Raw genomic sequence first — 25,803 nt, forward strand, 5'->3', positions numbered from 1 at the left:
CCCCACGCCCCGTCCTTCCCCCGCTCGCCTCCATCTCGTCCCCCGCTGACCAGTCCTATCCATGGGGCTACAATCACGCCTCCGTCAACTCCCTCCGCTCAGGGCCCCTCTCCCCTGCCATGCTCACTGGGCCCCAACAACAGAGCGATCAGCCCCAACATATGCCTTTTGACCCCGCGACCTTCCGCTCTGGCCTCACCCCCCGCACTGGCCTCACTCCCCGCACGGGTCTTACCCCCGGCACTGGCTTGACTCCTCTTGTCGCCGGTTCAGTTCCCTATCCCGCCTCCCCTAATACAGCTACCCTCATGGCTATCATGAACAATTCGGGGGTTTCCAATAACGGCCCCACCATCACCCCTAACACCCTCAATGCCATCGCCGGTGCCCTCAACTCAACCCAATCAACATCTAATTCATACCCTCCGCATCAGCAGGATCCAAACAATCCCGCCCTAAATGCTACAAGCACGGCTGCCAATGGCCTCTTTCTTTTATCTCAAGCACACCAAGAACTTACTAAGCGAGAACAGGCTCAAGCACGCGCCGGCGGTAACCCACCCCCCAATAATGTCAATGGTTCTGCAGTACAACAGAACGGCAAGAGGGGCAATGGCTTGAAACGCAAGTCTCATGATAATGCCTCTCCATCACCTTCCGCCGTATCCTTTTCCCAACCAGCACCAAACAAACCTGGAAAACGGACCCGATCCGCGGCTGTACCCCGCCGAAAGGAAAGTGAACGCGGATTTTCAGAAGGCATTGAAGACGACGATGACAATGATGACATGGATGACATGGACATGGAAGAAATGGACAATTCTCATCCCCCTCCTCCCCGTAAAGGTCCGAAAAAACCTGAAACGGAGGAGGAAAAGCGGCGTAATTTCCTGGAGCGCAATAGACAAGGTGAGGTTGATTCCTCTATATCACCGCCCTCATCGATAGCTTATTGATTATCCACATCAGCTGCCCTCAAATGCCGGCAACGTAAAAAGGCCTGGCTCGCACAACTCCAGGCCAAGGTTGAATACCTTAGCAATGAAAATGAGAGACTCACCTCTGCCCTCGTTTCTTCAAGAGAGGAAATATCTCGTCTCTCTGCTCTCGTTGGGGGTGCTGGTGTTGTCCCAATCGGTGTTGGCGTCAACGGTGTTGGAGTGAACAACGTTGGTGTATCCGGTCCCGGCGTCCAACCTGTGAGCATGAACGTCAGTCTTCCAGGCAAGTCTGGTGGTCCTCCCGTCGCAAGTGTAGGCTCTGCCGCTGGTGGTCGCTCCGGTAGTGGCTATGGGTATTGACCTCCCAACAATAAGTTCAAGAAGTCACCCATTTTATAACATATCTTACCCATCCGCTAGTTGAAACCGACATCCCTCGCTCTCGTCCCTTCGCTTTGACTTCTTCCACGTCGCTAGACACGAATATCATGTACTTTTCAATCCCATTTCTCCTTCAAAAGTCCTGCCGTGCGGGGAGTTGATGGAGCGTCTTTCGACTCGCTTTATGACTGCTCACGAATCACTGTACATCGCTACTCTTGCACGTTGACACACTCCGGATGACTTTGCTCACCTGGCTGTCTTGTATTATCCTCCGAGTTCTCTTACTTCTCTGTTTTGTTTTCGCTTTTTCTTTTCTTTGGGTGGTGGACTGCTTTAATTTTCTCTCATCTCTTTTGTGGACTGGAGGATGCGAGACTTGATGTACGCTTGATGTTCGTTCATTGGTTCTGTAGCCTTGTGTTTCTCTTTATAGGTTGAAATATGAACAAAATATATACTGCGAATGAAGTCATTGATGGCACCGATTCTAGTGATGACGACGTTGAGCGGGTTGCTTATGACGTTGTCCAGGAATTCATTGTTGCGATCAACGCATGCTTGATCATAGTGCGCTCTAGACCGCAGAATTTGACGTCGTATAATTGAAATTCGTTACCTGGTGCCGGGCGCTCAGATTCTTGGTCCAAAATGGTCTGCAATCGGTCCATGCATGCTGTCCCGTTGACTGGTGATCATGATGATTATGACGTTACATACATAGTTGGCATAGGTTGGCATATACCCCCATATCTGGGCCCGCCCTGTCGGAATTTGCAGCGTGCTCCGGGTTTCGAATAGATCTGTCCGCCGTCCTATTACCGCCCTGACAGTTTGATATTTCTCAGCATCGGTGTACCCTGGATATGAACTTGATGCAACGAAATTCAATTCTGGCCAGTTGACTATACTGATTGGGCCCTATTGATACGGCGCAAGGTCGGATAGGTATTGGACCATCGAACTCTCAAAAATTCTACACTTTATGACAGGGGTTAATCAGTTCATCGTGTGTCGACTTATCTGTCCTTCACATAATACTGCTGGGAAAATGGTATTGCGTTCTTTGATATGTCAATACCAGTTTTCACAACTGAGAGAATTTTCCCAGTGTGTGACCAACTCGCTGACGTTGCAATTGGTTGGGGATTGGCAGTGCAGCGCGCTCCGGCGGCGTGCTGGACTTCTTACGAACGGAATACATGGCAATGTATGGTTCAGTTTTTGAGACCTAATCAGTTAATTACTGACCAGATTGTCGCATGGACGGCGGAAATCATGAGTTCAAGATAGAAGGATGTATCCCGCTCAAATTAACGGAAAGACTGCATTAGAGTTCGAACACTCAACGTATTCAATTTTGTGTTCACTATGCCAGTAGATAGTGATCACTACACCAACATCAGCAAAACGGACCAAAGTCTGTAAGGTGATACAAAGTTAGGTAAGGTCTACAATTATCCCACAATGACCACCAGGCCAAACCAACCCAAGTTAAATCGACAATCATGTTAAGTAGATTACAAACATAACAATTAAATGTAGGACATTACATTATTACAGGTGACCGAGCAACAAAATATTGGGCTGCCCGCTTTCTACCGCGCGGGCTGTTGAACGTGTGAACATACCACTGTTGCAGCCCGAGCCAACGCAGACGGGAGTCGAACCCGCTGCCTCTTGACCGAGCTGCGTTAGGCGCTTACACCACTGAGCCATAGCGTTTAATTAATACTACAACTGATATATAGTATATATAGTGAGGGACTCTTCTTTGACCTAAACCACGTGGTACCCAGTCACGGACCCCGGAACAGCTCAGCTCTCAGCTAGGCATTCTAGGCTCTCAGACATGGCCTCTACCCGTAGTAGTGTTAGAAGGAGATCTATTACATCTTTTCTCCAAAGCCGCAAACCCAAAGAATCTGAGAGTCCAATAACTAGTCAGAAAAAACCACCGGATAGAAATGGCAAGCCCCCGGCCACTGCCATGCTTCCACCCAGTAGAACTGCCAGCCAACCGACACCGGCACCACCGGTCCCAACGATACCCAACCAAGCAGAGTACAGCGCCTCGCAGCCGACTCCGCACACCTCGTCATGGGCCAATGAAGTTCAGGCAAACGACTCAGAGCCTAGTCCAATGGACACACCTCCCTCACAAGAAGAAGTGGAAAAAGCAGGCGACACAGACATCGACAGCCAAGACAAAAAAGTCAATGATGCATGGAATTGGTTGGTAGACAAGAAGCTACTCAATGATGTGGACGCGATTACTTCGGACGACATCCTCACAACGTTATACAAAATAGCCTCAAACACCACCTTTACGAAAGAGATAATCAGGAAGAGCGTCGAAGCAGCAACATTCATGTTAGAAATCGCCATCCGTAACGAAAGGCAACAGGAACTACCGAGAGAAGAGGATAACGTAGAAGAAGGGGAAATTAGAGGAGAGAAGGATAACAACTCAGCGGCACTCAAAGCCATAGAAGAGATGAAAGTTACACTACAAGATACTATAATCAGAGCCACGACTGCACTAGAGGAAGCTACAAAGGAACTAAAGGAATCTAAAACCATAGTTAATAATCAGTCGAGAGCGACTAACACACAGCCAATCACCCCCAATCCCCCAGCAATACCCTACTCCGACATAGCAAGAAACGTACCCAATGATCCCCCCAGAGTCCCCCGTCCCGAAGCAAGAGCCATAGAAAGAGCAAAATCACAGGCCAGACAGCTTGTGTTCGACCTTAACGGCGAACACAGGCTGCAAAAGCTAAGTAACATATCGATAAGAGACGAGATTCGCCAAGCACTAAGAAAAGCGAATGCGCCTCCACATGTAGATGTCTTCCTGGTCAGGAAACTCAGTAACGGCGGAATTCTATTGGAACTCAACTCGGCGGAAACTGGAGAGTGGTTAAGGGACCCTAAAAACTCGGAGGAATTCAGAAAACACGCAGGAATCGAAGTGGACTTCACACCACGGTCGTTCAATATCCTAGCCAAGTTCATGCCGATTGAACTATTCGACCCAGATAATGAGGAACATGTTAAAGAGCTAAGGGAAGAAAACTGCTGGGACAAAAGCATGCTCCTCAAAGCCAAATGGGTTAAAGCGATCGAAAAGAGAAATCCAGGCCAGACTCACGCCCACCTCCTGCTCACGTTCGCCGATGGTTCGGAAACCAACACACTGCTACTAGGAAGGGGATTTATCTCCTACCATGGCCTACGAATCAACGTAGACAAAGACAAGAGAATACCCATGAGATGCGCCAAATGCCAAATGTATGGACATCAGGCAAAAGACTGCTCTAAGGAGACAGTATGCGGCAGATGCGGTCAACCGGGACATGAATCGAGAACATGCAATAGTGACAATCTCAGATGCGTAAACTGCAAAGAGGATGGACACGAAGCGTACAGCTCCAAATGCCCCACATTCCAGAGGAAACTACAGGAATACAATACACGCACTCCCGAAAACACCCTCCCATACTACCCCCACCCCGTACCTGACATCAACACGCAGCAAACTCAGAGTAGCGAACAAACACCTACCAGTAGAACATGAATATACAACCAAACGAACAGAGGCTAAGGATATTACAAATCAACATGAACAGATCTGAAGCGGCGCACTTGGACCTCATCAACCGTAATCTAGGAAAGAACTGGGACGTCATCTGTCTACAGGAGCCACATATTACCAAGTACGGAAACATACGCACACCGAAACACTTTCGTCAAGTGTATCCGGTATCTCGAGGTCAGGAAGGGACAGGCAAAGTGAGGTCAGCGATGTGGATTAACAATGCGATCAACACCAACGGCTGGGAAATCATTGAGATTCCAGGCACAAACGACATCACTGCGGCAAAAATCAAGACTGTTCAAGGCAACGTAGCAATCTTCAACGTTTACAACCCCTGCGACAGCAATAGCACCCAAACCAAGCTCAACAACTACCTGTGCAACAACCGTCAGGAATTCTATGGGGCTGAAGACAGACACGTGGTATGGTGCGGCGACTTCAACAGACACCACCCTCTGTGGGATAGAGTGGAGGACGTGGACCTCTTCATAGGACAGAACCGAGAAAGAACAGAAAGGTTTATCGAAATTCTCGCGGAGCATGACATGCAAATGGCTCTTCCCAGAGACATTCCTACCCTCTGTACCCACAGAACAAAACGATACACAAGGCCCGACAATGTGTTTGTCTCGCGACACCTCGAAGACCTAATCTTAAACTGCGACGTAGACGCCTCGTGGAGACCACCAAACACAGACCACTTCCCCATAATAACTATCCTAGAGCTACCCGCCTCGCGAATCAAAACCACCCCAGGAAAGAACTTCCGCATGACTGATTGGGAACGCTTCAGGCGCGTACTAGAGGAGAAACTGGGATATGCCGGATACAAGGAGGAGCTGGAAACCAAGGAAGAGCTGGAAGAGGCGATTGAAGAACTCACCAAGATTCTGCAGGAAACGATAGAAGAGGTGATACCTGATACCAAAATCAGCCCATACATGAAGAGGTGGTGGACGAAAGAGCTCGAAGCGCTGAAAAAAGAGCTAAATAGGACAAATAGGAAAGCCTTAAAAGTTAAATACAACATGGGCGATCCCATACACGCCGAATTACGTGCACTTAAGAACGCTTATGCAGACACTATCTTTACCGCAAAAAAGAAGCACTGGGAGAACTTCCTGGAGGAGGCAGCAGAGAAGGAGATGTGGACAGCGAATAAATACCTCACGGAACCCGTAGGAGACGGAGGAAGCCCACGCATCCCCACGCTAAGGACCACTGGCCCAAACGGCAGCATAACGGCCCACACCACAAACGAGGATAAAGCTAGGATACTGGGAGAATCATTTCTCCCCAAAAAACCGCAGCTGATGGGCATGGCAGACCGTGAATACCCCGAGCCCCACCCGGCTAGGATTGAAGTCTCGATAGACCAAGTCACTGCCAACATAGCTAGACTATCGGCGCACAAAGCACCAGGACCAGACGGCATCCCGAATATAGTACTACAGCAAGCAGCCGATCTACTGGCCCCACCACTAGCCAATGCCTTCACAGCCTCGCTCAACCTCGGATACCAATACTCAGGATGGAAAACATTCACCACGGTAGTGCTACGCAAACCGGGTAAGCCCTCCTATGAGACTCCAAAAGCGTACAGACCAATCGCCCTTCTATGCACGATGGCCAAGCTTCTGACTTCAATAGTCACTGAAGAAGTATCGCATGCAATGGAAAAGCACAATGACATCCCGAGGACACACTACGGAGGGCGCCCCTGCAGAACAACATCGGACGCGGTCCACCACCTGGTTGCGAGGATCAAAGAGGCATGGAGGAAGGGTTTGGTAGTGTCAGTTCTATACCTTGACGTCGAAGGGGCTTTCCCAAATGCGGTCACGGACAGACTCATTCACAACCTACGGAAAAGAAGAGTGGCAGCAAAATACGTGGAATATGTCCAAGCCATGCTACAGGACCGCCAGACAAGACTGCGCTTCGACGATTTCCAATCAGATCCAATAAGAATTGATAACGGAATTGGACAAGGCGACCCTCTCTCGAAGCTCCTATACATCACCTACAACGCAGATCTACTGGAAATACCAAGTAATCTGGACGAAGGAGCAGCCGGTTACGTGGATGACGCCTACCTATTAGCTACTGCACCGGACTTCAAGCAGACAACAAGGAAACTTCAGGAGATGATGGAAAGAGAAGGAGGAGGCTTTGAGTGGAGTACAGCACACAACTCCAAATTCGCGCTGGACAAGGTCGCCATCACCCATTTCTCACCAACGGAAAATAAAGGCGGCCTAACAGAAAGAGCGAGAGCCAGAAACGAACGCCCACAGCTCGAACTCCGGGGTCAATCAGTTGAGGAAGCCCAGATGTACAAGTACTTAGGAGTCTGCATAGACAACAAGCTGAAATGGAACGAACAGTTGGAAAAAACGGTGGCCAAGGCAACGAAATGGGCGCTCCTTTTCAAACGCTTAGCGAGACCAGCAGTCGGAATAAGCCAGAAGCTAATGCGGCAGCTCTACCTGGGAGTAGCAGTCCCAAAAATGACATATGCGTTGGACGTTTGGTATGAACCCCCCTACATGAAGGACGGTGCAAAACGCAGAACAGGTTCAGTTAAAGCCCTAAAGAAATTCACAAAGATCCACAGAATTGCAGCCCTAGCCATTACAGGAGCCCTGAGCTCGACGCCCAATGACATCCTGAATGCCCACGCCGGCCTTCCTCCCTGCCATCACCTCCTCGAATCGACTTGCTTCAGAAACACGCTGAGGATCTGTACCCTTCCAGCAAACAACCCAGTTTCCCGGATAGCCAAAGAGGCCTACACACATCGAGCTAAGAGACATCAAACAAACCTGTACAAACTCTTACATCGCTTCCAACTAGATCCGAGGAAAATAGAGAAAATCCGGCCACCAGCATTCACCTCTGCAGACCCGATCCCGTTCCAAAAACGCATAGCAAAGTCAAGGGAGGAATCAATAAACAATGAAGCGAACAACAGGCCACAGAACCTCCAATCGCCAAGCTACAGGGTATATTCGGATGGATCAGGCCAAAACGGGAAGATAGGAGCAGCGGCGGTCATCTATGAAGGCAACAAGGAGAAGCCAAGTAAAATCAATCAGTATCACCTAGGCAGCGCAGAACACCACACCACGTATGACGCGGAAGCAGTAGGAGCCCTCCTGGCGATGCACCTCGTAAAAGAACTGGCCAGCCTGAAAGGAACGCCAACCAACCCGGCCCGAGTCACTCATTATGTCGACAATCAGTCAATCATACGCGCCTTGAACGCAGACAAAGGTGGCACCGGTCAACACATACTAGACGCCTACAGAAGAGATTGTGCCAGAGCTATTGGCCATGGAACGGTAGAGATAAAACTGGAATGGATTTCGGCGCACTCGGGGGTACAGGGAAACGAAGAGGTGGATACAGCAGCAAAAGAGGCAGCGGAGGGAAAATCGAGCGAAAAGAAGCACCTACCGGCAAAGTGTCACATGCAGCTACCGCACAGCAAAGCGGCCATCAAACAAGCGAAGATGGAGGAACTTAAGAAGAGAGAGAAGAAAGAATGGAAGGAATCGCCGAGATATGATAGGATGAACAGGATTGATGACGCCTACCCGTATGAAAACTTCAAGAAATGGAGAGAGTACATGACGAGAGCACAAGGGAGTATACTAACTCAGATCAGGAGCAACCACCTACCCATTAACACGTATCTCAAGAGAATCAAAAAGCGGGAGAACGATTACTGCGACAAATGTTTGGATAACACGGGACAAAGACTACCGGAAACGGTAAACCACTTTGTGTTAGACTGCTCAGCTTATGACTATGAAAGGGACATTATGAAAACGAAACTGGGAAGGGCTAACGCATTCAACCTTGAGCGTCTCTTCAAATCAGAACAAGGAACCAGATGTCTTGTCGACTACTTAGACGCAACGAAACGATTTAGACAATCAATGGGACGTTTTCAAATCTTATCCTCCCAACAAAGCTACCAAGATGCAAGAAAAGCAAGAGCACAGACGAAGAACACATAACCAGACAACGCGAAGTATCCTCTATTGAACATTCTACAGGCCATAGGCAACGACCCTTCCTTAAGGGTAAGAGCGAGACCGCTCAGGGGAGGCACCAGTACCCTGAGCCAGGCCGATCGGAAGAGAACAAGTAACAGGCAAGATGGGGAAGGGACTAGCACTGTAGGAGGGCGGCGGCATCCTAAAAGGCGTTTCCGTGCCTGACTAACGATGAGGGAGCGAGCGCTCGGGGCGCGCCCCCGTTAGGACAAGGATGAGCCGAGGGATATTAGGACATTTGGACCTAGAAACCACCTCATACAATGTAGATACGAGATGTCCGACATGAGATACAGTCTCGCGGACAATAAAATGACTTAAAAAAAAAAAAAAAAAAAAAAAAAATAGTATATATAGTATTTCGCTAGGTTAGGACTTAGTCAATCCTCCCACGCACCTCAATCTCACTTAATATCACCTACATTGACATCATTCACGATCGAAAGGTGGCTTACTCGAGAAAACTAGCAAGTTCTACTTGGTAACCTACCCCTCAATGTAATAATCATGTATTGTAATACAAACAAGGGTAATCCCCCTACAAAAATGGTGGCAAGTATGTATACTTTCTAAAATGCTTGTAGTCTTGTCACGAAATAATAAATAATCATTTATTCCTCTGCTATGATTGTATTGCGATTCTAACCTCTCGAAAATGATTATATGGCTATGTAATCATCCTACATGTATGTAAGGTCTACAAGGCTAAACCATATTTGAACCGGTTTGCTGATGAACGTCGCACCCCAAGTCATAGTGCTATCATCTGCGCACACCTCACTTGATACCAGTACCAAGAAAAACTAGACCCCTCCTCTGTTCGTATCCTTGTTTGCTCTCACCACTTCACATTTAGCTCTTTATCCTACCATGTGCCAATCTTCCGTTCTTTGCCAATCATCCTTGCGTATGTCATTTCGCCCTTCTGCTTTACCTCCTTTTATTCATCACTCTACACCACACCGAGGGTCGTCCTCGCTTACGAGCTCAATGCCATAGAGACCCAACCTTCATCGGAAGTTGGCCGTATTCGCAAAAAAAAAAAAGATTCATAATCAAGTTAACTTGATACATTTGGATCGGACCGATTTCAGCTTCCGGCACATTACCAACAGGTTACCCGCGCGCTAAATGGTTTCTCCTTGTCTGTAGACCCTTACATATATAGCAGCCATGTACACGGCTGCCGAGAAGACCAGACTCCAATAACGTGCATTGACAGGCTGCCACTTCCGCGTGGCAATGGAAGTTTGGCTCCAGTTTCAGTTAATTTATTACGCAGCAGTGAGACGAAAACAAGGATGATGGGACATCATTGATGTTGAATGGCTTGTTGAAACCAAAGGTCAGCGACATTAGTAGCAAGTCAGTTTGTAGTCAGTATCGGGGACGTACGAAAATATATTCGAAACCTATCCTTTCGGCGCGTTGAAATTCAAGCCAAAGAGTCATAGTTGTGGGTTAGATCGGATCTGTTAGGTTGAGAACATGCGACACAATATCCCCGACGCGAGCGACGGCCGGAAGATTCATAAAATGAAATGAAATAGCGCCAAAATGACCAAATGAAAGAAATGTCATTGATTCACTCACTTTTTTAACGACTCCATTCAAGAAGGTATACTTATAGCGCCCCTGCCGCTGTTGATACTACAGCGAGCTTTCATCTTAAACCCAGGAGAGTTTCTGAGAAAATCTAGGACCAGGAATGACTCAGAAGAACGCTTGTGCAGCAAGCCAGCCATCAAGTGTTAGTTCCGGGTTCGTGTAGCTGCTAACCCATTCATTCTACAAAATTTCGACGGCTGCTGTATTCGCAAGTGCAAACCGCTGTGAATGAGTGGCATCAATTCGGACCCGTCGTAACATATTTTATTCCATCAACCAGTCAAGTGTAGATACGCCAAGATCCCTCATCAAGGAGGTAGCTGTACATGGAGATTCATGGAAGGTCAAGGTGATCAAGGACGTCCGCACCATTGGCTCTGATGTGCAGGTTGAGGTGCGTCATTGCTGCTTGATGATCGTGTAGGTTTTTACGAGTAAAGCTACAAGGGAACATTTTAACATACGGTGAGGTAGGATAATGCGTTGGCCGGGTGCCTGGATACATGCAAAAAGCTACTCTCTTCTATGGACTCGATTGTGCTAGATCTGGCCCGTTCAGCTTGACTAAAACAAATAAAATGACTGGCAGAGCCTGAAAGGAATATTAGATTGGACTCACAAGTGGATGCATCGAAGATTGTATGTACCAAACTTGTCTGAGAAAAAGACGTGCTCAACTTGTGGAGGCAAGAGGCAATCTCACCCCGCCTTACACTTGACGGTGTAAGATGGTGCAATATATCCTGACATATTTTCGGCTGGTAAGATAGGTTTGATGTCTGTCATGGACTCGCACTTGAAATAAGAGAGAGGACAAGTCCGTATGCTTCAGGGTATACTCTAGCTGGAGGTGCCAGGTTTATCCGAGATACAGCTAGAGTTGAATGTTTGAATATTGGACTCTGTAAACCGTCGCTCCTATGTCTTGTTAAGCGAGCGGCCCAGCTGCACCCGGGGAAGAAACCATATCTGTCGCAAGCAACTGTGCCCGAATGTCCTCGTGATGAGGAGGCACCACTTGTCACAAGCTCCCATTGGCTTGACCCTCTTCTACTTCTTGGATGACCAGCAAGTTCCTCTCACGCATCCGTCTACGTACTCTCGATGGACACGGCATTCAAGTGTTAGAGACGGTCAGCAGTTCGCTTTGATGGCTCAGATCAGTAAATATTCTGCTCAGAATAGGAAGTGGGGCCATCTTATGGGGATACCGACAAAAATGGCAGGTCGTAGTAACAATAACGCGATACCACAGTGCACGCATTTCCAATAGTATGCAGAAGATTGTTCTCGACCGCTATTGGGGCTCGAACAGTGAGCGCAATCGATGGTCTGCTCATCGAGAGCTGCAATTTGCTCGTTGTTGTCAGCCGCTGCCCGCTTAGTGAGTGAAATCAAGACGTTAATGTGTGGGCACTTGGTGGGCACTTGGTGGGCACCGTGGAGTGAGGCTGGCTCATGATCAGGTCAGACGTGAACTCGCTCACTTAATTTCATCTCGAGATGGGTTGCTGACCGTCTTTATTTCCAGCGATCTCCACATTTACCGAAGTTTCGCACTAGCCTAATGGTTTACGTCTCCTGCCGAGCGAGCTTATACCCGTAGTTCGTACGAAGATTCTCCGTTGGCGCTTCCCTGTAGATGCCCAGCAATGCGCCGCTAATCTTGGACCATTCGCTCAGTTCTCAGTTGGATATTTAAAGCCTTACCTTTCAAGACAAAGGAATTTAGACGCCGGCATGAATCCGTTTCTTGCATCCATTGTCTGCGCCGCGATTCATGTCGCTTTGGGGCAGTTCAACTACTCGTTCCCGGACTGTGTCAACGGGCCTTTGAGCTCTACTGCTGTATGCGACCCTACAAAGGCACCTGCCGCTCGAGCTAAAACCCTTATCCAAATGTTCACTGACGAGGAACTTATGCAAAACACCGACAACGTCTCGCCCGGTGTTCCTCGTCTCGGTGTACCCTCATACCAATGGTGGTCCGAAGCCCTAGTGAGTTTCGCTCTCATCTTTTCCAAAGCAGTAGATTTACCTTCTTTAGCACGGTGTCGCTGGAAGCCCGGGTGTTTCTTTTGCGCCCTCCGGTGAATTTAGCTCGGCAACTTCTTTCCCTCAATCAATTGTGCTGGGCTCGACCTTTGACATCGACCTGGTAAAGGCCGTAGCCACCGTGATTAGTACAGAAGCTCGTGCATTCAACAACTTCCACCGCGCGGGCCTCGATTACTTCACTCCCAACATAAACCCCTTCAAGGATCCTCGCTGGGGTCGTGGTCAGGAGACTCCCGGGGAAGACCCTTTCCATGTGTCACAATACGTCTACAGTCTCATCGATGGGCTCCAAGGGGGCATTGACCCTCGACCTTATTTCAAGGTGGCAGCCGATTGCAAACATTATGCTGCCTATGATCTAGATTCTTGGGAAGGCATTGATCGATTCCATTTTGACGCCAAGGTCTCTCTCCAAGACCTGAGCGAGTATTACCTCCCATCTTTCCAGAGCTGTGTACGAGATGCTAAGGTGGCATCGGTAATGTGCAGCTACAACTCCGTCAACGGTATCCCAGCATGTGCAAACCCTTACCTTCTTCAAGACATCCTGCGGGACTTCTGGGGTTTCGACGATGATCGCTGGGTGACATCTGACTGCGATGCCATCGGAAACATTTTCACGACACACAACTTTACCGATACGTTTGCAGAAGCGGTTGCTGATGCTTTGAAGGCTGGAACGGATGTGGACTGTGGAACCTCATACTCAACCCATCTGCCCGACGCCTTGAATCAATCTCTGATTACGAGGGATGATCTTGAACGAGCGCTAACGCGACAGTATACTTCTTTGATGAGGCGAGTTTCCTTTGTCTCGTTTAATCACAAAAGATGACACTTGTTTACAGGCTTGGCTACTTTGACCCCCCCGAATCCCAGCCACTCAGACAACTTGCCTGGTCAGATGTTAACAAACCTGATGCTCAGGCTCTTGCTCACACGGCCGCTGTGGAGGGACTTGTTCTCCTGAAGAATGACGGCTTCCTTCCCGTGTCAGCAAGCGGGAAGACTATTGCTATCATCGGTCCTTACGCCAATGCAACAAAAGATATGCAAGGTAATTACTTTGGGACTGCTCCTTTTATTGTGACCCCTTTCCAGGGCGCTGTGGATGCTGGGTTCAACGAGGTTGTGTCAGCTGCTGGGACGTCAATTAATGGTACTTCGGAGGCAGATTTTGCCGCTGCCATCGCTGTGGCAAACTCATCCGATATCATCATCTTCGCCGGAGGTATCAACAACTCGATCGAGAGCGAGGCAAAGGATCGATTAACAATTGCATGGACGGGGAACCAGCTCAGTCTGGTGAAGCAACTTGCGTCGCTGGGTAAACCTGTCGTGGTGGTGCAATTCGGAGGTGGTCAACTTGATGATAGCGATCTCCTTGACAATGATGCCGTGAGCTATTTGCCACAAAGTGAAAATTGGCGGCTGATTGTGTACTTTAGGTTCGGGCAGTCATCTGGGCTGGTTACCCTGGACAAAGTGGCGGAACTGCTATTTTTGACGTGATTACTGGTGCTGTCGCACCTGCTGGACGACTCTCGGTTACCCAATACCCTGAGGACTTTGTCAACCAGGTCGGGATGACAGACATGGCACTTCGGCCAGGGTCGGCCAATCCAGGTCGTACTTACAAGTGGTATACTGGGAGGCCTGTCCTAGAGTTTGGACATGGCCTTCATTTCACCACTTTCGATTTTTCGTGGCGGGGACGGCCGGGTAGAAAATACAATATTCAACACCTCCTACACACCGCAGACAAGAAATTCCCGGATCTCATTCCCTTGGACACTTTCCACGTCAATATCCGCAATACCGGGAATATCACTTCAGACTACGTCGCCCTTTTATTCCTTAGAAGTAATGCTGGTTTCGCTCCTCACCCCAAGAAGTCACTCGTATCCTTTGCACGAGCTCACCGCATCGATGCTGGATCTTCAGCTACTGTAGACCTTGGAGTAAACCTTGGCTCCATAGCACGCGTGGATGAACATGGCGATTCTTGGCTTTTCGCAGGCGACTATCAGCTCGTTCTCGACATTGGAGATGGTGTCTTATCTCATTCCTTCTCTTTGACCGGTCCCTCCGCGCGTCTTGTCCAGTGGCCGCGGGATTCGTCAAAACAAAAATAACATAAACTATACATTTGTATCTGCCTTGTAACTTACGAAAATGATATTAGCTGCGTGTTCGTTATTAACAGATGCGCGATGTCGGCTGCCTAAGCTGACAACGAACAACCAGGTTCGGTCAATCATGAAACACGTTCTCTCAGCAGACAAATTACACTGCTTGTCTTTCTTTGTCTGGTAAAAATCTTCCCCTTGTGTTATCGGGACTCCAGGAGCATGTGGCGTCCCCTGGAAGAACTGGCCCACTTGACCACCCAGTATTCATATTGTCGACTTCAGTACTTCACCACAGAGTATATGCCATTTGTCAACACAACGTTCTCTCATTGGATATTTTTGGAATCTATTTATTATGCGATCATCCATTGGATATTATGCCTCACTTGAGCGCAACCCGCCTGTCCCGCCGGGCCTACTATTGCCGCATTATACTTGAATGAATATCGGGAGGAATATAATGGGGTGTACTCAGGAGAGATTGGCACGGGCATTCAGCCAAGCTAAGTAATCCCATCCGGTAACCTAGTGCAAAGTAAATCTATAAGGCGAAAGTTATGCGTGAGAGCTGATGTGCCAGTATGACGAAAATAAAAGTGGTTCGATGAAAGGGAAAGGGAAGTTATTGACTTATACGTAAAGAAAAGGAATACATCACTGAGATAGACAGGATAGACCGCAAGAGGAGAAGTGAGGAAGTGAGCCTAGGCTGGGACAGATTGTCCAACCCCCCCTCCGAGGTGGGGAGTCACGATCCAACTCGTCTAGGCGGCTCACCGGTCCTTTACCTGGCCGGAGATGCAATTGCGAATGGCTCTGGTGGCGACCAAAGCGGCCCGTAGATTCTGCGACGGTATTTCATTCTTCCTATTTTCGTTGGATGGCCCGGCACCGGTGCAGTTGCGCCATTTGGTTCTGATAAATGTGTCCTCTTTGATGATAAACCATTGATTTGCAGTCGGGCCTACTAATCGGGGCATGGCAGCCTGGCATGAACACATGCAGACGCCTCAACAACCCTGGTGCTACCATTGATTTGACCTCACAACCGTGCCTTACAGAATTGGATAATTGAAATTTTGAATCACTGGCACAATGATACAATGAGGAGATTCTGGTATTAGTTCGGTTATACTATTGCTACAGTAATGTAAGTGTTATCAGCATTTATCCATGCGGGTAGGTTTGAAATTTTGACATGCCACCGTGTACAATCGCAAGAGTGGGGCACACAATCTAATTGCAGTAACCCTCTTGGATACCGTCACCGAGCTTTGTTGAAACACCGGCATGGCATTCTGGCCCCTGGCCATGGTTACTGTGGTGGCAGAGCTACGTAACTATAGAATGCGTAACTCAGAGATGTCAATACAATAGAATTTTCATTTTTTTGACACCAACTTGTCAGTCATTCATATCGTTAACATAAGTTTCCGAATTTAACGAAACTCCAGGGGATGAGGCGTATGAGAAGGAGTCACCACCCGGACGCTAGCTTTGGGAGATGGTCAAGAGTAGCATCGCGAAGACGCTGTCCTGTGACTCCAGTCAGTCCCTACATTGAAAGGGTTGTGGTTGAGACCACGCGCCGCTGGTGGAGCCATACCCACTTTTGGGTGACGGTGATGGCCCTTCAGGGCATAACCCGAATTAATGAAGCACGATCCAAATCAGCAGCGGGTGGCACAAGCTTGGGAAGGATGTGTCGTCTGCCGGTGAGAAATGATGTCTAACTATAAGATGGTCGTTTCCTCGTTAAATAGACGGAGCTGCGAGTCGCCCACCTGCAAACCAATTTGTTGCTGGCTTAGAGGATCATGAAGACCTTGGCCGTTTTACTGTCCCTTTTCGCTGGCAGGGTTCTCACTCAAGGCGAAACATCTCGGGGCCCTCCTCTTCATCATCGGTCCTATTTCTATGTGGGAGGAACATATGTTGCTCAAGGGGATTCCAGTATTATGGCAGGCGCGATGTATGTTGAACACTTAACTCCCCAACGTGTCACCCAGCCACTTCCATTGCTTATCGTTCATGGAAATGGTAAGAATATCGTTTTGAGTGGTCAAACAGGTTCTGAATTTATCCAGGAATGACCGGCACCAATTTTCTGAACACGCCCGACGGACGATCGGGTTGGGCCGATTTCTTCCTCGATCGGGGGTACGAGGTGAGCGAGATTTTGCAATTGCCTTTTTTTGATTTCTTGTCTCATGGTAATTTGCCTGACAGCTTTTCATCGTGGACCAACCTGCCCGGGCAAGGTCGGCATATCAAGTTGCTGTGGATGGGGCACAATCCACATACGATACTTTTGCCATTGAATCACGCTTTACAGCGGTACCAAGATACAATCTTTGGCCACAAGCAAAGTTACACACTCAGTGGCCTGGAAATGGAAGTATGGGAGACCCAGTTTTTGATCATTTCTATGCTTCAACAGTACCCAGCCTCTCTTCTATCAAAGAGGCAACAGTCAAAATGAAGAATGCAGGCCCTCCGTTATTGGATAAGATAGGAGTACGTTGTCGATTTATGCATGCGGAGCGCACATTTACTGAACCCTCTTTAGCCAGTAATCGTTTTGACACATTCACAATCCGGACCCCTAGGTTGGGTCTTAGGAGACTCGAGACCTGATCTCGTCAAGGCCATAATCGCAATCGAACCGACAGGTCCACCCTTCATGGACGTCCTTTTTCCTCCCGTGACTCCCGCTCGTCCATACGGTATAACCGAAATACCCGTAGCCTACCATCCACCCTTATCTTCAGCGGATGACTTGGTTATTGCAGTCGCAAGCAATTCATCTCTGTTCACTTGCCTCGAACAGGCTCCTCCTGTGCGCAAGCTCATCAACTTGATGAAGATACCTATCCTCGTGGTGACATCGGAATCGAGTTTCCATGCAGTCTATGACGGTTGCACGGTCAACTATCTCAAGCAGGCCGGCGTCAATGTAAAACACCTTAGGCTGGAGGAGGTCGGGATACATGGGAATGGACACATGATGTTCATGGAAAAGAATAACATGGAGGTCGCACAGGTGGTAGAAAAGTGGATTGCAAAAAGATAGTATAAATTATGTAGAAAGGGGGGCGATAATCACACCTCTTCCTCTTCTAAATCAATTAATTGAGGCCAGATACCACCGTTGAGCGTGTTAACCCGACGCGAGTGTTCTCCATCATTATCCAAAATGTCGAGTAAGTTCCGAAAAATATTTTCAGCATTCCGGGTTGCGATGTCAGCGATATCTCCAAGGGGTTCCAGGGGGACAGGCGGTGGGATGAACCATGAGCCGTGGACATTGTGCTGAGGGTCACCTACCGCATGCGGGGAGGTTTCGCCTGGGTTCTCGATGTAGAAAGCAGTGAAAATTGGGTCTTGCGCCACTTCTCTTCCGAGTTTCAAGAGAACGTCAATATAAGGGTGAAGGATTTGAGAGGGATCAACCGCCGCATCGGGTTCCACAGGAAGGGCAATGTATAAGATGTCTGAAGCTGCTCGTCAACAAGAAATCTGTAAAAACCTGGTTGCACTTACATTTGCCCTTCGGAGTTGATAATGTACCCTCGCCCGTCATTAAAGCGACCGCAGAAAACTTGGAGGATCCACCGCTGACAGATCCTTGGGGTAGTACGAGTACTGCGGTATCAACCTTGTCATTTGTATTTCGCGCGTTTTCCTCTTGTTCGCTATCTTCGTTATCGTCTTCTCCCACTTTTGATGGAAAAGACATAGAAATAGGACTTTCGATGATAGCGATACAACGAGCGATTGGGTTTGCTTTATACGCTGCTTTTAAGTCCGAGGAGAAAGGCGAATACTGGCGACGGCTCAGAAACTGATTAGATACGTACGGATTTGTACCTATTATAACATCCGTGCGCAGCGGTCCTGGGATGTCTTCAAGAGTTACTGAGTATTGAGGATGATTTTTGGATAAATCAGACTCGGGAGACTCCTCGTTGTTAGATTGATTGAGTGTTTCCGCGGCATTTATAGAGACAATTTTCTTCCCAAGAATATAAACGGCACCGTTAACAGCCGCCGCACGACAAAAACCTTGCGTTATTTCGCCAATGCCTCCATAATGACCCACAAGGAAGGGAGATGGTCCGTACCGGCCCGCAGAGCGTAAGTACCGACGGATACGATGCAATATGGTTAATATAGAATCTATCCTCCGTTCAATAGATCGTGTGTAAGGCTAGCAATGACGATGCGCACCTGCTTCTTTATTTGAATATGCAAGAGCATATGTAATGACATCGACGAGCTCCTTGTCCAGATGGAACACTGTCTCCAAGAATACGGTAAACGGAAGGTCATGTTTGTCTTGTAGCTCAGGTGACTGCTCGAAGTCACCAATAGCGAAAGTCAGAAACCGCATTAGACGCCGTTTCTGTATCAGGGATATATCTTGATTCTTAAAAACATCCTCTTTACTTCCGGGAACATTTTTCAAGCCCCCAGAGCCATCATACACTGCGATACGTTCCAGAAGACGAAAGCTACTGTATTTGGAAACACCCGACTGGACGAGGGCATCGATGAAAGGTCCAGTGGAAGGGATGATGGTCGGACAAAGACAGATTGAGTACTGCCGAGCAAAGGGTGGCACTTCAGATGAACGAGAAGCCCGAGAAATCTTGGAAGAATGAGGGGGAGGAGTGTCGATCCATTCGACGAATTCATCGAGCGTCAGGCTGGCTTCATTGCCGCCATAATATGAGTTCTCGTCAACGTGCGCAACTTTGAAACCCCATTTCGAGAGGGCTCTGATTGATTAGCTTTAGTAAAAGGGTGATCGGACACTACAATGCAGGCCTACGCAGCGACCACTGATTCTGTGAGTCCAGTGCCTAGGATAATGACATCGAACGGTGTGTCCTCCATTTGTAGTTGGGATTGGCGGTGCGACCAGGGGGCTGCATACGATATATGTCATGTGATACGGCATCACCTGCCCTGAATCTTGGATATCTCGTCCAAAAATTTCGGCCCACCTTCTTGGTGCATAATATCCTTCATTTACTCGCCCCGATGGCCAAAACCGACAAGAAGACCAAGGAAAAGAAGGTTCAAAAGGCCACAGTGGCCAAGGCTGCGAGATCTGTGAATCCAGTGCCTGTGACATCGAAGGAAATTTTAGCCAAAGCGCGGACTGAGCTTCCTGTTAGTAACTCAGCTGTTTAATTTGATTCTCTTCATATATAGTAAACATGATCTGACACAAGGGAAAGCAGAAGGTGGCCAAACCTTCAAAGAAATCTGCTCCTAAGTCTACTAGCGAGTCGTCAGATTCCGACTCCGAGAGCGAAGAGGATGCCAAACCTAAAAGCAACGGCAAAGTACGCACCCTTTTTTTTTATGCACATCAATTTGCGAATACATCTTTAGGCCAACGATCAATCATCTGATGAGAGCTCTGAAAGCTCTTCTGAAGACGAACCATCAAAAGCATCCCAAGTGAAAGCACCGAAAAACCTCGCATCGTCTTCTGACTCGTCATCTTCCGAGAGCGAAAGCGACGGTGATGCTGCCGCTGGAAAGTTGTCCAAAGTCAAGTCGACGACGCAGTCCACGAAAACCAAAACCATATCTGCCGCTAAGACCAGTTCCTCGTCATCAGACGATTCGTCCGAATCCGAATCCGACACTGTCAAAGCAGTGAATAAAAAGGCAAAACATGTTGTTGCAACGACAAAGAAAGCCAATACATCCGACTCTTCTGACACTTCAGATTCCGAGTCAGACTCCGAAAAATCCAAACCTATAGTGAAAGCTCCAAATGGAACTACAAAAGCTGCCGAGGACTCAGGGTCCGAATCCGATTCAGACTCGGATACTGAAAAGGATGCTGATACAGTTGCTGCTGCGAAAAAAGCAGCATCATCCAGTTCGGAGGAGTCCGAGTCCGATTCCTCTGGGTCTGAGGATAGTGATAATGATGTCGAAATGGGAGACGCCAGGAAGCCCGCTGTTAAGCCAACGGCAAATGGTCTGTCCACTCACTTATCTTGATTTTTCTTTTCTTTTACTAATGATTTTTTTAGGCAAGAGGAAGGCTGTAGACGAGGAACAACCCGAAGCTAAGAAAGTAAAATTGGATCCTGCTACACCGGAGACTCTATCTATATTTGTCGGCCAACTTTCTTGGTCGGTCGACAATGACCGCCTTGCCCAAGAATTCTCCGAATGTGGCGAGGTTTCGTCTGCTACTGTTCAGCTGGATCGTAATACTGGAAGGTCGCGGGGTTTCGGATACGTGCACTTTTCGACAGCAGATGCTGTGGAGAAGGCTTTGAAGATGAATGGCTATGAAATTGATGGTCGTGCCATAAAGGTTGATCTGTCGACTCCCCCCAATTCCAACCAGATTCGAGAAAGGCGGGCTAAAGTATTCAATGATGAGATCAGTCCCCCCAGCAGTACCCTGTTCATCGGCAATTTGCCCTTCTCCATCACTGAGGATGGACTCTGGTCGTACTTCGATGGTCACAGCGTTAAAACAATCCGTCTACCCACTGACAGGGAAACTGGTCAACTCAAAGGGTTTGGTTATGTCGAGTTGGAAAACGTAGAAGATGCGAAAAAAGCATTTGAGGCAATATCTGGTCAAGAAATTGAAGGTCGTCGTGTCCGGGTAGACTACTCTCAGCCGAGGGACAGTTTTGGCGGCGATCGTGGTGCTCGAGGTGGTAGAGGAGGCGGACGAGGACGAGGTGGTGACCGTGGCGGACGTGGTGGGTTTAATGACCGTGGCGGGCGTGGTGGGTTTGGTGACCGTGGCGGGCGTGGCGGTCGGGGGCGTGGGCGTGGCGCACCCAGAGGTAACCCTAGGTCAGGCGGTATCATGGCATCCGAAGGCAAGAAAATTACTTTTTAGCCTTTTACGCTTTGATGTATTGTCCATCATATATTTTATGGCTTGTATGCTCCATTCCATGCCTATACTTTTTCAGTTTGCTAGAACTGTGTACCGATATCCGATTTGCAGTTTCTGCGTTACTAGCTACTATCACCTTGTAATGCAAGGAATGATTAACCAAAAAGTTTCGTTAAAGCTTTATCGTGGAAACGTAGTAATTATGTGTTAATTAAAAATGCAAGTGCAGCGTTACGATATTTCGACGAAGAAACAAAACAAAAGATAGACTTCAGTGCAAGAGATGAGAAGAAAAGCAAATTACATTTAAGGTCCAAGAGTAGCTTTACCATCCTGAATGGCTTTGCGAATGGGATTCTGATCTGCGGGCATGGCTCCGGTCTTCTCCAAGCGATCAAATAACCACAGTAACTTTTCAACCTCCTGCTCTTTCTCTTCTTCCGTCATTTCCGGAAGATTTGGTTTTGGCTTGAAGGTGGTGCCGGTAATAGGATTGATGTCATCTCTCACCGAAGAAGCCACGTCTCCATTGGTGCTGGAAGAGGCGGGGGGTGCACTCAGGATACCCTTGTTAAATAAGAAACCCGCGGCGTTACCATAGCCAATGAGGGTAGAAAGATTAGAGGCTAGAAAAAAGAGTATGAGAAAAATACGAGGATCAACAACTAAACATATTTACCATCAGAACCGGCCATTGCATACAACATCTCTCCAACGGAATCTTTCAGTCGGTTATGGTATACACTCGTCAACAACCTGAGAGATTTCCCAAACATATCCTGCCGTTGCTCCAAAGGCGACTCGCGATCCAGATCGTCGGGGACAAGCCATTGCTTCAATCGTGCTCTCGACGTCTCATCTGCTTGGCAGAGTCGCGTAATGAGTATGACTAAAGGGGAAAGAAGGGCATCCAAAGAATTGTCGGAAGAGTCCTTCAGAAGTTCGCGGACTTTTGGATCATCAGGATCGATATTATCCGCAAAGAAGTGGTTGAAAGCAACTTCAAGGAGGTCCCATGCCCTTTGTAAGATGTCCGAGTTGCTCGAGACATGAGGAGAGGAACACCTAGAAAAAGATCTACGGCCTGCAGAGAGAACAGAAAGAGCGCGATCAAAAGCACCGGGTCTCGCCGAAGGGGGTGGTGATTGCATTATCGGGGAACCGCAGCGACTATCGCTACGATGATCACTGTGGGGCGTTTGAGGAGCAGATTTGGGGCTGTTGACCGCGCTACGAGACGGGAACCAAACGTTTTTTAGGGAGGGAGAAACAGGTATCCCAATGAGAGCATGTATGACATGAGTTAAAGGCGGCGTTATTGGGTTTGGAAAGCTGGGAGGGAGGGACCCAAAGATTCGTAGGAGAGGGGGCAGCAATCTGAGGGATATGGTCAGCGACAGGTAAATATTTTGATTTAAAGGCTCACCCGTCTAGCTTAGGGCTCCAGTAATCCCCCAGCACCTTTTTTTCGTCCTCTTCTGCAGCTTGACTTTGAGGATTTTCTTGTACAGCCTACGAGAATAAGCGTGGGAATCAAACATTAAACGAAGAACCAAACCTTTGGATAATGGTGTATGAAATTGTAAGCAAATTTTAACAGATCTGTCATTGCTTCCTTTGCCATTCTCGTACTGTTCAGAACGCAGATGTAGAGAAGATCGAGCTTTGCGCCAATAATCTCTACTACCGGGCGGCCGTTGTGCTTGTTCTCAATGAATGTTACAATGTAATCCGGCAAAAGAGCAGTGGAAAGAAAAAGGATGCGAGCAAGCACGAAGATTTGTTCGGGGTTGGTAGATTTCTGATAAAGAATGAAGAACGGCACGATATGACATTTGAAGAGTACAATCGTACCTCCAGTGCGTTCAGACATATTTCGCCACCGTTTACAGGTGGTTTTAGAAAAGTTTCACGGGAACTTTGGATGAGTAGGAGGGCATTAGCAATGCACCGCAGAGCCTCCGAAGATGCGTCAGGATCGTCTTTGTAAAGTGTCGACAATGACAGGAGAGCTGAGAGTTTTTCGGGAGAGGCAAGGATCTCAGAGCCAGATTGGTGTCTACCGAGAGATTTGAGGGCAAGGAGGGCTTTCGCAGCGTCTGAAAGCATAGGGGTGAGGATGGAGGACGAGGTGGGGAAAAAGGGACAGACCCTTGTTGGTCAGTCTGCCTTTTCCGGGTGTAGCAAGGTCGTCGAGGAGGGCGGGGATGAGTTTCTCGCACGATTGGCTAGCGATGGGTGCCGCTGTGGTTTGAGGTCAAAGGGGGGGCCGAAGGATGGGAAATAAGAAATAAACCATTGATTATGGAGTCTAGTGCGGCTGCTACAGGTGCTCGCTGGGCAGCGGGAGGAAGGGCGAGGTAGGTATCGACGGGGGACATGGTGGAGGGACGGCAGATGAGCGTGGTTGGTTGCCAGGCAGATCCCCGCGATTCGCCCGCTGACTCAGCAGTCTATCTACTTCCCCAGCTCTTCCGCCAGCTCGGGGAAATTCTGGCACAGCGCCTCATCCAACAGTTTCCGGTACGACTGCAGGCACCTCAGTTCAGCCCAACCCAGCAGACCCGACAAAGACTCACGTCAATCGCAGCTATCTGCCCGTTCATAAACTGGTTCTCTGTCGCCGCACGCTCTAGCCTTTCCCGCGTCAACTGCATCGGATTCCGCGCGTTGTCTATGTCCGTTAGCACCTGCATAGGAATCATGGTTGATATGTGTTGTGCCATGTCGTCAAGTGTGGCGAGATGCTGGACGACATTGTTTCTAGACAATACTTGTGTTTGAGTTACACATAAACAGTCAAATAACTGTATACGCACACTCGTAAACCCACTTGCTTCCCACCGCCTGGCTTGTCACGCTCCTTCGTCGAGTCGTTGATGACTGTCGTGCCCAAATTGTATAATGCATTTGCTAGGCCAAGCAGCTCCAACTCCATATCACCTTGGATGCCAGATGGCGGAGGCGACTGCGAAGGGCGAGGGGAGTCTGGGACGGGCGCAGAGGTTTGGGGCAGCATGTTTCGAACGGTCTCTCCACTCGTTCGCGACGTCGGCAGCATCGCCTTGTTGGGCCTTGTTTGTCGACCAATTATAAATGTCATGATCAGTTATCTTATCCTCTACCTTCATGTCTGATCCCACCCCTACCGTCTTCCTCTCTCCGCCTCCGAGAATAATTCCACATACTCCTCCCAGTCTACCAGCCACTCTTTCACCTAGCCCACAGCCAGTTCATCGACTTCCTCCATTCGACCCAACTCGCACCATTTCTCAGAAATGCAGCCCCGTTGGACAACAGCGAGTATCCTCTATAGACCCGGATCCAACTAGCGAGCAAAGCCGTGTCACTATGCAAACACGTGTAGCCGTCCGCGATACTACTCCTCATCGCTTCCAAGTAATACCGCTTCGAGAGCACAAACGTAGCAATATTCCGGATACCCATCATGGACGCTCAAACGAACCAAGATGCAGGTCGCACGAACTCATGTGGCCCGCCTATCAGCAAATATCCGTACCCGAGCCTCTCTCTGTCCGTCTTTTTGTTTTTGTTTTTGTTTTTTTCGAATTTGTCGTACTGCCTTCTTGTGTCTTACCTCTTGTGCTTTAGTCCGCCTCTCACGAAGCGACCAACAAGCTACTGTCTGCCTCCCCGGCGTACAGCCTCTGTGTTCCACAGACTTTGGCAAGCAAACAAGAGCCCATCGTCGTTCCTTTTCCAAATACCCAAAGTCCAACGGTTGTCCAAGTCGAAAAGAGAGCAGCAACTTCTAAATCTTTGTCCCATCGGATCCCGGTAGAAAACAATTTGCACGCGCCATCCTCGCATGAGCACCGTAATCCACCTTCGATTTCCGCCACCCCCTCGCTCTCATCAGAATATTCAGGTGTTCAAAAATCATACCCAAGAAACGTCAAATCAAACATCGTTGTGCAAGATACATTCAATGGTACCTATATTGACCCTGCCACAGGAAGAGTAAAATGCCAAGCTTGCTCCGAGGATCTGACTCATTGCAGAGACAAGAAGTGTACTCACGGACACTTTTGCCTTCGTTGTCCGTGCGGTGACTCTTCGTGGCATACAACCGTCAGAGTCACTAGGCGGCATGCCATATATA

At 48.5% G+C, this 25,803-nt stretch overlaps 11 protein-coding genes across 11 annotated transcripts; 7 read left to right on the forward strand and 4 right to left on the reverse strand.

The window, feature by feature from the left end:
- The first annotated feature begins 9 nt into the window (after positions 1–9).
- On the forward strand, positions 10–1,787 carry AGABI2DRAFT_191917 (hypothetical protein). Its single transcript, XM_006460087.1, has 2 exons — positions 10–909; positions 970–1,787. The coding sequence occupies exons 1-2, from the start codon at positions 120–122 to the stop codon at positions 1,299–1,301; spliced, it is 1,122 nt and encodes a 373-aa protein (XP_006460150.1). The 5' UTR covers positions 10–119; the 3' UTR covers positions 1,302–1,787.
- Positions 1,788–3,174: 1,387 nt separating this feature from the next.
- AGABI2DRAFT_142470 (hypothetical protein) lies at positions 3,175–4,039 on the forward strand (the record flags this gene model as incomplete). Its single annotated transcript, XM_006460088.1, has 2 exons — positions 3,175–3,906; positions 3,983–4,039. The coding sequence occupies 2 exons, from the start codon at positions 3,175–3,177 to the stop codon at positions 4,037–4,039; spliced, it is 789 nt and encodes a 262-aa protein (XP_006460151.1).
- Positions 4,040–4,901: 862 nt separating this feature from the next.
- Positions 4,902–5,093, forward strand: AGABI2DRAFT_68660 (hypothetical protein; the record flags this gene model as incomplete). Its single annotated transcript, XM_006460089.1, has 1 exon — positions 4,902–5,093. A coding segment is annotated over one exon (192 nt), but the record flags the coding sequence as incomplete, so codon positions are not given.
- Positions 5,094–7,661: 2,568 nt separating this feature from the next.
- On the forward strand, positions 7,662–8,864 carry AGABI2DRAFT_58493 (hypothetical protein; the record flags this gene model as incomplete). The annotated part of the gene is made up of 1 exon (XM_006460090.1): positions 7,662–8,864. A coding segment is annotated over one exon (1,203 nt), but the record flags the coding sequence as incomplete, so codon positions are not given.
- Positions 8,865–11,968: 3,104 nt separating this feature from the next.
- Positions 11,969–14,854, forward strand: AGABI2DRAFT_219902 (hypothetical protein). Its single transcript, XM_006460091.1, has 4 exons — positions 11,969–12,596; positions 12,646–13,454; positions 13,505–14,054; positions 14,105–14,854. Exons 1-4 carry the CDS (start codon positions 12,339–12,341, stop codon positions 14,789–14,791), a joined length of 2,304 nt encoding a protein of 767 aa, XP_006460154.1. The 5' UTR covers positions 11,969–12,338; the 3' UTR covers positions 14,792–14,854.
- Positions 14,855–17,362: 2,508 nt separating this feature from the next.
- AGABI2DRAFT_219907 (hypothetical protein) lies at positions 17,363–19,854 on the reverse strand. The gene is made up of 4 exons (XM_006460092.1): positions 19,623–19,854; positions 19,019–19,569; positions 18,332–18,967; positions 17,363–18,282 (listed from the first exon to the last, which is right to left on the reverse strand). Exons 1-4 carry the CDS (start codon positions 19,685–19,687, stop codon positions 17,891–17,893), a joined length of 1,644 nt encoding a protein of 547 aa, XP_006460155.1. The 5' UTR covers positions 19,688–19,854; the 3' UTR covers positions 17,363–17,890.
- Positions 19,835–21,680, forward strand: AGABI2DRAFT_142473 (hypothetical protein; the record flags this gene model as incomplete). Its single annotated transcript, XM_006460093.1, has 4 exons — positions 19,835–19,966; positions 20,029–20,142; positions 20,192–20,792; positions 20,848–21,680. The coding sequence occupies 4 exons, from the start codon at positions 19,835–19,837 to the stop codon at positions 21,678–21,680; spliced, it is 1,680 nt and encodes a 559-aa protein (XP_006460156.1).
- Positions 21,681–21,986: 306 nt separating this feature from the next.
- On the reverse strand, positions 21,987–23,789 carry AGABI2DRAFT_68541 (hypothetical protein; the record flags this gene model as incomplete). Its single annotated transcript, XM_006460094.1, has 5 exons — positions 21,987–22,306; positions 22,360–23,057; positions 23,107–23,192; positions 23,239–23,481; positions 23,535–23,789. 5 exons carry the CDS (start codon positions 23,787–23,789, stop codon positions 21,987–21,989), a joined length of 1,602 nt encoding a protein of 533 aa, XP_006460157.1.
- A 9-nt stretch (positions 23,790–23,798) lies between these two features.
- On the forward strand, positions 23,799–24,035 carry AGABI2DRAFT_135412 (hypothetical protein; the record flags this gene model as incomplete). Its single annotated transcript, XM_006460095.1, has 1 exon — positions 23,799–24,035. A coding segment is annotated over one exon (169 nt), but the record flags the coding sequence as incomplete, so codon positions are not given.
- Positions 24,036–24,137: 102 nt separating this feature from the next.
- Positions 24,138–24,699, reverse strand: AGABI2DRAFT_67575 (hypothetical protein; the record flags this gene model as incomplete). The annotated part of the gene is made up of 3 exons (XM_006460096.1): positions 24,138–24,209; positions 24,260–24,443; positions 24,500–24,699. The coding sequence occupies 3 exons, from the start codon at positions 24,697–24,699 to the stop codon at positions 24,138–24,140; spliced, it is 456 nt and encodes a 151-aa protein (XP_006460159.1).
- A 130-nt stretch (positions 24,700–24,829) lies between these two features.
- On the reverse strand, positions 24,830–25,221 carry AGABI2DRAFT_191924 (hypothetical protein). The gene has a single exon (XM_006460097.1). The coding sequence runs from the start codon at positions 25,128–25,130 to the stop codon at positions 24,894–24,896; it is 237 nt and encodes a 78-aa protein (XP_006460160.1). The 5' UTR covers positions 25,131–25,221; the 3' UTR covers positions 24,830–24,893.
- Positions 25,222–25,803: the final 582 nt, after the last annotated feature.

The sequence above is a fragment of the Agaricus bisporus genome (genome assembly GCF_000300575.1).
Source record: "Agaricus bisporus var. bisporus H97 unplaced genomic scaffold AGABI2scaffold_4, whole genome shotgun sequence".
In the NCBI taxonomy this organism is placed as follows: Eukaryota; Fungi; Basidiomycota; class Agaricomycetes; order Agaricales; family Agaricaceae; genus Agaricus; species Agaricus bisporus.